General features: G+C 36.2%; 1 protein-coding gene across 1 annotated transcript in view; it reads left to right on the top strand.

Moving 5' to 3' along the window:
* Positions 1-9,603: 9,603 nt before the first annotated feature.
* The window catches only part of LOC136845856 (uncharacterized), a 4,707-nt gene continuing 4,310 nt past the window's right edge, over positions 9,604-10,000 (top strand). The window contains exon 1 of the mRNA XM_067116267.1: positions 9,604-9,793. Within this exon, the coding sequence (XP_066972368.1) occupies positions 9,739-9,793 (55 nt within the window). The 5' untranslated portion in view covers positions 9,604-9,738. The remainder of the gene's footprint in view (positions 9,794-10,000) is intronic.

Raw genomic sequence — 10,000 nt, 5'->3', positions numbered from 1 at the left:
ATAAGGACTCCCGATGGATTTGGGTCAATGGAAAATAAATGGATTATTAAGTTTGAGTTGCTCTGTAGCTTTTTTTATGTGTTCTCGTCGTAAGGAAGCTTTATTTTGTCATTAAAATCTATTTGTCTGTTGTTTGCGGATTTCTGTAGTATATTCTATTCGCTTTAAGAATAGTCCTCTCGATAATGTACGTATCCTAAGTCCTCTGAGAAACAGGTTGCAGTCAACCATGATCTTTACGGAGACATCATGGTACCTCAGGAAATGAATATAAGAAACAGCGAAAGTAGGGTTCCTATATACCGTAAAGGCGTTTCTGTTCTGTTCTCTTACGAAAGGCAAATTTCCGTCCTTTTCCCATTCTGTTTTAAATTTTATGGTCGGAACTAGCGAATTTAATCTATTGGAAAATACATTGAAATCTCCCCAGCTATCGTCCCAGAATGTAAAAATATCATCTACGTATCCAAGCCAGATCATATTGAGGGGTGTAATAGACGACAAAATTTCCTTTTCAAAGTATTCAATGTACAGAAGTTAATTAGTTCTGGTGTTTTTTCAATGCCAAGAGGAAAATTGTTCTTCAAATGGTTGTAGCCTAGTAACCTCCGCTTTAGAAAACACAACTCGTCGGCGATCGGGACTTTGGTAAATAACGATTCTACGTCTAGGCTGAGCATTCTGATGTTATTCAAGGGGATGTTTAAGCTGTTAATTTTTTTTTGTATAAAATCCTCTGCATTTTCTGACTGATTTATTAAACAGGACAGCAAGATTTGTAAAATTAAATAAGCAAGTTACACCTTCTTTTAATGAAATCCATTTAAAGAAAACGATTACAAAGCATAGTTTTAGGGGTACTAAGTTATAAGAAAATAACTTGTCTAACTTCTATTACTTGAAGTCTAAATACGGTAATTTTTAGGTAAACATATAAATATAATGATTTTTCCACTGTATATTGAAACAGATAAATATAGCTGGAGTTATCTCAAGAACTAAAGAAAAAAATATAGCTATGAGTTTTCTCTAGCACTAAAGAGATAGATCTAGTTAGTTTTCTTTAGGATTAAAAAAGAAATATAGCTTGCGTTTTCTGTAGAATATACGAGAAGAAATGTGGCAGGAGTTTTTTATAGGATTAGCGAGAAAAAATATAGCCTGAGTGGCTTTATACATTGTATATAGCTAGTGAGAGAGTGATCACCCTCTACCCACACAGATCAATGCCCTTGGCAGCGGGAGAGGTGGGGGTGTTTGCTTCTCAGGCAGATAAACTTGAGAGTGAAATGGCTGGGGAGCACGCCGGCATGCGATTGGCCTCAACATTATCAGCATAGCTGAATCTTTCGGGCGTGGGCATGCAGGCAAGTTAGCTGCCCACTGCGACGGCAACACTGTGGCGAAGTGTTCATGTAGTTAGCCAAAGAAACCTTGATGGACTCTGACAGAAGAGGAATGCCCCCCAGTCCCGTGCAGCCCCTAAATGGGCGGGGGGTGCTAAGAATCTCACGGTCTCCTAATTCTTTTATTCATGCTAAAAATACTATAAAAATTGGCAACTGGAATGTGAGAACGCTAAATCAGGATAGCAAAATTGAAGAGTTAGTGGCAGTTTTTCAAAGTTGTGAATTAGACATTTGTGCTGTAACAGAGACAAGATTAACTGGGGTCGATAAATTAGATTTGATGAATGATTTATATTTGTTGACGTCCGGCCGACGGGATGTAATGCATTATCAGGGAGTAGGATTGCTGTTGGGATGCAAGGCAAAGAAGACTCTATGTGAATGGGATCCTATGGATGAGCGATTGTTGTACGCACGGTTCAAGTCAAATCATGGTAATATCAGTCTGTTTGAGTGTTATGCACCCACTAATGATGCACCTGATGAAAGGAAAGACGCATTTTATGGAAAGCTGCAGGAAGGTATAGGGAGAGTCGCTAGACATGATGTTTTGATTTGTATTGGAGACTTCAGTGCAATAATGGGCTGCTCGAATGAGGGATTTGAGGCTTGTATGGGTAAGATGGGTGTCGGTGGTACGATGAGTGAAAATGGAGTAAGGTTTGGGAGTTTCTGTCTAGTAAATGACTTAATCATTGGGGGCAATCTTTTTCAATACCACAATATATACAAGACGACATGGGTGTCACCGTGTGGAAAATATAAAAAGTGGAAAATATAAAAATCAGATTGATCATATTGCTGTTAGTAAAAGGCATAGAAGCTCTTTGGTAGATGTTCTTGTTAACCGAGGAGCAGATATTGGTAGTGATCATCATCTCAGCGTTGCAAAAATAAGACTTTAGCTAAAAAGTCAGAAGAAGGGAAAACCTGTTGTTGATAGGTATGATACTGATATGCTTAGAAGGGAAGGAGAGGAAAAGGAGGAATTTAGAATAGAATGCAGAAACAGGTTTTTGGTGTTGGAAACATTGGAGGAGGGAGGGAGGGAGGGAGGGAGAAGTGTGGATGAGATGTCGGCGGATGTGAATAAAGCTTTGCACGAGGCTGCTGGCTGTACGATCAGGAGAGGACTCAGATTGAGGAAAAAGATGTGGATGTCTGAGGAAACATGGGTATGATATAAAAGAGAGGTGAAGCAAAATTGAGGAGTGAGATGAATTTTGTTAGCGATGAAGATTTCGAATTAGCAAGGACTAAGTACTTGAGTTTGGATTCAGATGTTAGAAGACTAAGAGAGATAAAAGATCGTTAATGAAAAGGTTGTAGAAACTGAAAAATTAATCAATAAAAATGATGGTCAGAGTCAAAGGATAGCATATAAAGCAGCTGAAGAGCTGATTGGCAGTGCTGGTAAGCGTAAGGATATACCAGTCAGGGATATGAAGGTAATTTATTGACCAAACATGTTGAAATCAGAAATAGATGAAAAGAGCACTTTGGGACAGTTCTTAATAGACCGTTCCCCCAGAAGAGGATATACCGCCTGCTCAGGAAGATTTGAATATTGATGAAGGTGAGATCAGGCTAGAAGAAGTAGTTAAGGCAATAAAACAGTTAAAGAATTATAAGGCACCAGGAGTGGATGGTTTATTCCTGGAAATGTTTAAAGTGGAGGAGGATAGATTAGTATTTGTCTTGAAGATATCATTCATTGAGATATGGGTCTAATAAAAGATTTAAAAAAAAATGAGATATGGGTGACGGGAATAATACCATTAGGTTGGAAGAATGGTGTGATCATTAAAGTCCCAAAGAAAGGAGATCTGAGTAAGTGTGGTAATTGGAAGGGAATCACTTTGTCACCTGTAGCCTTGAAAATTTTCTGTAGAGTAATGTTGAATAGGTTTGAGCCAGTGATTGATGGTATTCTGAGGGATGAACAGGCTGGTTTTAGAAAGGGGCGGGGTTGCAGTGATCAGATCATCATAGTTAGGCATTTAATGCAGCAAGCAAATGAAATGAAAACTCCGTTGAATCTTTGTTTTGTTGATTTTGAAAAGGCCTTTGATATGTTTCGAGAAGGATTATGGGAAAAATCATGAGGCATTATGGAATGCCGGAAAAGTTCGTGACGGTTATCATGAACATGCATGATGGCACATCTTGTAAAGTGATGGTTGATGGGTGTTTGAGTGATTCATTTGAAGTCAAGTCTGGTGTGATTCAGGGTGGCATTCTGTCTCCTCTGTTGTTTGTATTGGTCGTGGATTACTTTATGAGAAGGGTTAAAAGAGAAACGGATGCAAGTATACTCTGGGGAGAAAATGTGAAACTTCTTGACTTGGATTATGCTGATGATATGGTTTTGATCTGAGAGGGACCAGAAAAGATGCAGCGTGTGTTGGATTGTCTAGTGAGTGAAGGTCGAAAGGTTGGTTTGGTTATTAATGGTGGAAAAACTGAAATCATGAATATGAATATTGAAAATGCACAGGATTGTATAATTGAAGGTTTAGTTGTAAAGCAAGTAGATAAGTTTAAATATTTAGGTACTTATTTAGATAAGGATGGTTCTCTGAGCACAGAATTTATGGAAAGATTAAAAAAGGCTCATTAGGCCGTGGGAATGCTTGAAAATATTTGGAATAATGGCAATTTTTCTGTGCATACAAAAATCAAAATTTATAATGTAATGGTTAAGAGTATTTTGGTTTATGGGCATGAGTCATGGTACAGTACAGTGACTTCAGATAATAAAGTCTTAGCATTTAAAGATAAGGCGCTCAGAGGAATATTAGGAATTAATTGGAGGGATAGGATATCAATAACAGAATTAGAGAAGTAACAGGGGTGCAGCCGGTCGATGAGTATGTTAGATTCTCACGCTGGAAGTGGCTAGGCCATGTGTATAGAAGACAGGGAATAGTACGAGATACAACGGGGTGGGTTGCCCTTGGTAGAAGAGGTAGAGGTAGGCCAAAGGAGACCTTGGTTAAGGACAATGAGGCGGGAAGCAGGAGAAGAGTGTTGGGGAGATCTTGAAGAGTTAGCCCAGGACAGAGTTTGGTGGCGTGAGTTCACCGAGGCCCTACGCATCATCGTGGGTGCCACAGGAAATGATTGATATATATATATATATATATATATATATATATATATATATATATATATATATATATATATATATATATATATATATATATATATATAGAATCTTAGATATAAATGATACAGAAAAATACTAAAGTATTTGTTCAGCGATCAAAAAAAAAAAAACAAAGACAAAGAACAAACAAGGCTGTATAAAAACCTTTCAGCAAAATGAAAATTTCTGTTTGGGCACCAAATGTCAGTGTACCTGAATTAGATGTAAAATCCTAATATTTAATTTTGTTTAAGACAAAGCTATATAAATTAAAAACAATGCAAAACAAAGGAACACTTCCTTGTTATGCTGTACGCAAGGAGCAACCATGAAAAGTCCTTTAAGTACTCTGAAAAATACTGCTCTAAAACAGGAAGAAGAAGAGTTAAGAAGCCTTACAGAAAAAACCTTTGACAACTTTTGCACATTCCTTGCAGTAAGTCTTTTCTTTTTACAAGTAAATTCAATACTACAAGATACAACCCTCGTTCTGACATTACTATTACAAGTAAAATGTCTACTTAGATAGTAAAATATAGCTGAATAGCCACTTAATACAAATTTTTGCCAACTTTAGCATATTTCTTGCAGTAAATCACTTGTTTTTATAAGTAAATTCAATACTGCAGGATAAAATCCTTGAACTGACGTTACTATTATAAGTAATATCTACTTATATAGTAAAGCAGAGCTGAATAACTACTTCAGAACTCAATAAATGGCCATATTTCAGTCGAATCTGCCGCGAAAATTCTTACAGAAAACCTAGACCAATCTTCTTGCACGCCAATTCTCCGGCTCCATTGTATGGGACTTTATTGTAATGGAGGGTCTTAGTCATCCTTTTAGCGTATGGGATCACATACCCCTATAATATATATATGATTAGTACCCAGCTTCCATATAATTACGCATTTTCCTGCCCGTATGAAGAGCAAAGAAGACCGATCTCCTTTTTATTGGAAGATGTGGGTCTAGGCCTAGGATTTGAACCACTGAGGATATTGATATTTATTTAACATAATTCTTTGTTGATACTTTGTAATTTTTACATAATATAGAGCACTTAATTGTTAAAAATTCATTGTTATTTATGTAACATAAATCTTTGTTGATAGTTATTTATTATTCGCAAATTACAGAAGATTTGCTTTTTAGATTCCTTTAGAAATTACTGTAGAAATTACAGATCATGTATTTTACATGTCTTATGTGTATTATAGACTGTAATGTAAGCCTACAAGTCAAAATTGTTAAAAATAAGGAAAAAACAGAGGTAGGAACAGAATTCTAGATCTCAAAAGTTATGCCTAAGGAAAAACAGAAGCGGTAACAAAATTCTAGAGCATAGAGTTAAAAAAAGAGTAATTGAACTGTTTAGTATTATTGTTTTTATTGTTATTAATTCTTTAGCATTATGTTTATACCTTTATTTAGTCCTATAACATCACAAATGACAATTATGGTAATATATAGGCCCTATTCACTTATATTTTGTCTATTCATCAATGTTTTACTGATTTACTTATAAGTGTTATTTCGTAATAGTTATAAGTATTTCCCCTCATCTCTCACTTATAATAATGGGCGTAACGAGGCCTGGGGTCAACAAAGTGTGTAGGCCTATTCACTTATTTTTTTTTATTCATTAATGTTTTACTTATTTACTTATAAGTGTTTATTTCATGATAATTATAAGTACTTCCTTCCCTTTTCTCACTTATATCAATGGGTACAACGAGGCCTGAGAGCCAAAAAGGGTGTGTAGGCCTATTCACTTATGTTTTGTTCGTTCATTAATGTTTTAATTATTTTCTTATAAGTGTTTATTTCAAAATAATCATAATAATTTCCGCTCATTTCTCATTGATAACAATGGCTGTAACGAGTCCTGGGAGCAACAAAGTGTGTAGGCCTATTCACTTATGTTTTTTTATGAATGTTTTACTTATTTACTTATAAGCGTTCATCATGATAATTATAGGTACTTCCTTCTCATTTCTCACTTATAACACTGGGTGAAACGAAGAATGAGAGCTAAAAAAAATGTGTAGGCCTATTCTCTTATGTTTTTCTCATTCATTAATGTTTAACTTATTTTCTTATAAGTGTTTATTTCCTGATAATTATAAGTATTTCCCTCCCATTTCTTACTTAAAACAATGGGTAAAATGAGGCCTGACAACTAACAAAGTGCGGTAAGTCACTGATGAAAAACAGGTGTGTTGAACACCTGTTTCAAGAAAGACTAGCAATCAACAAGTGTCTCTCAACTCTTGAACTGAAATTATTATTTTAATTATTAAATAATTATTATTTATTGCGTGCCACGTATGGTACAATTTATGTAGTACGTCCTGCCCAGCTTTGGAGGAGTTGATTTTCGCTGTGCGTCTGTCTGTCACGGTAATTTAAATAAATGAATTAATTAAACGGCTGTCTGTACTCGACCGAGATAAGCCTAGGGCATTATTGAAGCGCAGTTGACGTGATGAATTTGGTGTTGTTCATTTTATAAAATTGTTGTTATTGTTAAATACCTTGCAGCAAAATTAATGTATATGAATAATTAGATAATGGATAAATTTATTTTAGTACTGAACTTCTCACTTAATATATTTTATTCAATAAAATGACACCAAAAATTACTTCAGTCTAACGCCAAGAACCTAGAGCTGGTATCTATGTTCCTTACAATACTAACAATAAGGATAGAAAGTTCTTCAGACTCAGTTACAAGCTGTTGCACAGATTAAGCAAGTCAGAGAGAGAGAGAGAGAGAGAGAGAGAGAGAGAGAGAGAGAGAGAGAGAGAGAGAGAGAGAGGCTAACTCATTTTCGCAATAATAATGATAATAATAATAATAATAATAATAAAACGTTTTCCTATCACAGTTTCAATCTGTTATACAGACTGAACAGCTCAGAGAGAGAGAGAGAGAGAGAGAGAGAGAGAGAGAGAGAGAGAGAGGCTGGGATGAGACTAGGAGTAGAAATGCTAACTGGGTTTCTCAACAATATTAATAATAGCGATAATATTAAAATGTTCTTATACGGACTGAACAATCCACACACATAGAGAGAGGGGGGGCGGGGGGGAGGTTGTTGGGAGGCTGGACGAGAGTAAGAGTAGAAAGGCTAACTCTGTTTCCCAGCAATGTTAATAATAACAACAACAACAATAATAATAATAATAATAATAATAATAATAATAATAATAATAAAACCAGTTCTCCCATCACGGTTATAAGTTCTTATACGGACTGAACAATCCACACACACACATACACACACGCACACACTCAGAGAGAGAGAGAGAGAGAGAGAGAGAGAGAGAGAGAGAGAGAGAGGAGAGAGGCTGGGATGAGACTAGGGTGTAAGGTTAGAGACAGACCCCTTTGTCGTGGAGGCCAACAACTCGTATGACGACATCTTTATACAGGAAGGGCATAAGTCAAGTTAAAAATATCCAAACGCGGAACAAAAGACGATCTTTTTCTTAGATAAATAAACAGATCAGTCAATAAATAACGATTTTAACTTTATATATCGCCATTTTAAACGATAACATTATTAAATAATGACTCGAAATTATGTATATGAAGCGAGCCGATGAAAACAACGCAGCTGACCGATATATGATCTTTTATCCACTCCTACTCTTACGCTATGCAGGGGGCGGGATGCTTAATTCCTGTTCTTCCTGTTTCCAGTGATGCTTTTTGAACAAATTAATTCATAAGCCTATGAATTTAATTGGTAAGTGACTTTTTTAAAACTAGGCCTATCGTTTATAATAATAGAAACTTTATTGATAGCCTGAAGTTACTTTGATTTGACCAGGCCATCTACAATTATATTTAGTTTTATAATAGAACAATTTACAATCCTATGAATTTGATTGATAAGTGGCTTTTTTTAAAACTAGGCCTATCGTTTATAGTACTAGAAACTTTATCGATTAGCATAAATTTACTTTCGTTCAACTATAAAAAATAGGCGTATATTCGCTAATCCTGCCTCATTTACAACAATGTATACATTTGTCGTTTACTAATGATAAAAATCCGTTTACTAATGATAAAAATCCGTTTACTAATGATAAAATCCGTTTACAAATGGACAAATTTACAACACAAGCTCGACGTAAATGGCAAAAAGAAGTAATCCGGTCTTAGCCCTCGGTGGTGGCGTTGCAAATGCAATCACAGCATTTTGTTCCACATTGTTTCGTTCAGCTCGAGGGATTAGACTGAGTCTTCATCTCCAAGAAGCCGTGTTAAAAGATTTTTCTCTTTAACTCTGGCGGAGTTAATTGGATTTTCTCTTTGTGCAAACTTACAAACTTGTATCCAGGGTGTTTGTTTGTTTATTTGGGAGCAAAAAGTTGTTTTTTTTAGATTTATAACGAAGAAAAAACAACGATTTTACTCATCAAACTCAACTATCGTCATCGAACCATGCGTCGTCAACATGCCTTCGATTCAAGGACGGAAAGGTGAACCTTATTACGAGGAAAAAAATTCCTTAACTCCTAACTCCTAAATTATTTATTTTTTCTTCTGCCTTAAAAAAATCATCCACGTGATTCGTCTCTCTAAACTTCGCTCAAATGGGGCGAAAGAAACTTGAACATTTGAACGAAACGGGAAGAAAAGTTGTCGTTTGTAAAGGAAGTTCAACTCGCGCCAGTACGGAAGACCTCGGACAGAATGACTCCTCTCAGGGACAGCAGTAACAGGAACAGCCACAGGAGCAGCAAGAACAGCATTCAGGAACAGCAGTAGCAGCAGGGTTCAGAAACACAGCAAAAGATTCCCGGGGACAATAACAGCAGCGGAGTTCAGAAAGACAGCAAAAGACTCCTAAGAAGAACAAGAACAGCAGCAGAGTTAAGAAAGACAGCAAAAGACGGCGAGAAGAAAGAGAGGAAGAACACCTGAATGGAAGAGAGTAATTTTTTTTGTCTCAACTCGAGAGAACGTCTGAGAGCGAATAGTCGTCGTCGCTTAGTCGTCGTAGCCAGCTCAGCTGTTCAGTTGAACCTCAGTGTAGTGATGCGACAGTAGTCGCCGTATGCTGCGACTGTGTTTGAGTTAAAGTTTAAAGTTTATAGTTTGAGTCTAGTTTAAGTCTCAGTGAGATTAAACTTATGTGGTGTTATTTTCGAATTACTGAGTGAATGATGTTATTGAAGATGGTGCTTCTGCTTTTGATAATTACTTGTGCTTTGGCAGGTAAGGCTTTTTTTTTATTTTATTTGGTTTGTTATGATTTACCAAGGCGACTCTCTCTCTCTCTCTCTCTCTCTCTCTATGAGCATGTAAATAAAACATTAATTTACCCAGATGTTTCCTATAAAAGTAATTGACGAAATTGCGTTACATAATCTCTAAAGAGAGAGAGAGAGAGAGAGAGAGAGAGAGAGAGAGAGAGAGAGAGAG

The sequence above is a fragment of the Macrobrachium rosenbergii genome, chromosome 14, assembly GCF_040412425.1.
Source record: "Macrobrachium rosenbergii isolate ZJJX-2024 chromosome 14, ASM4041242v1, whole genome shotgun sequence".
Classification (NCBI taxonomy): Eukaryota; Metazoa; Arthropoda; class Malacostraca; order Decapoda; family Palaemonidae; genus Macrobrachium; species Macrobrachium rosenbergii.
The sequence above is the reverse complement of the archived record's forward strand: the minus strand, read 5'-3'. Positions and strand labels throughout refer to the sequence as shown.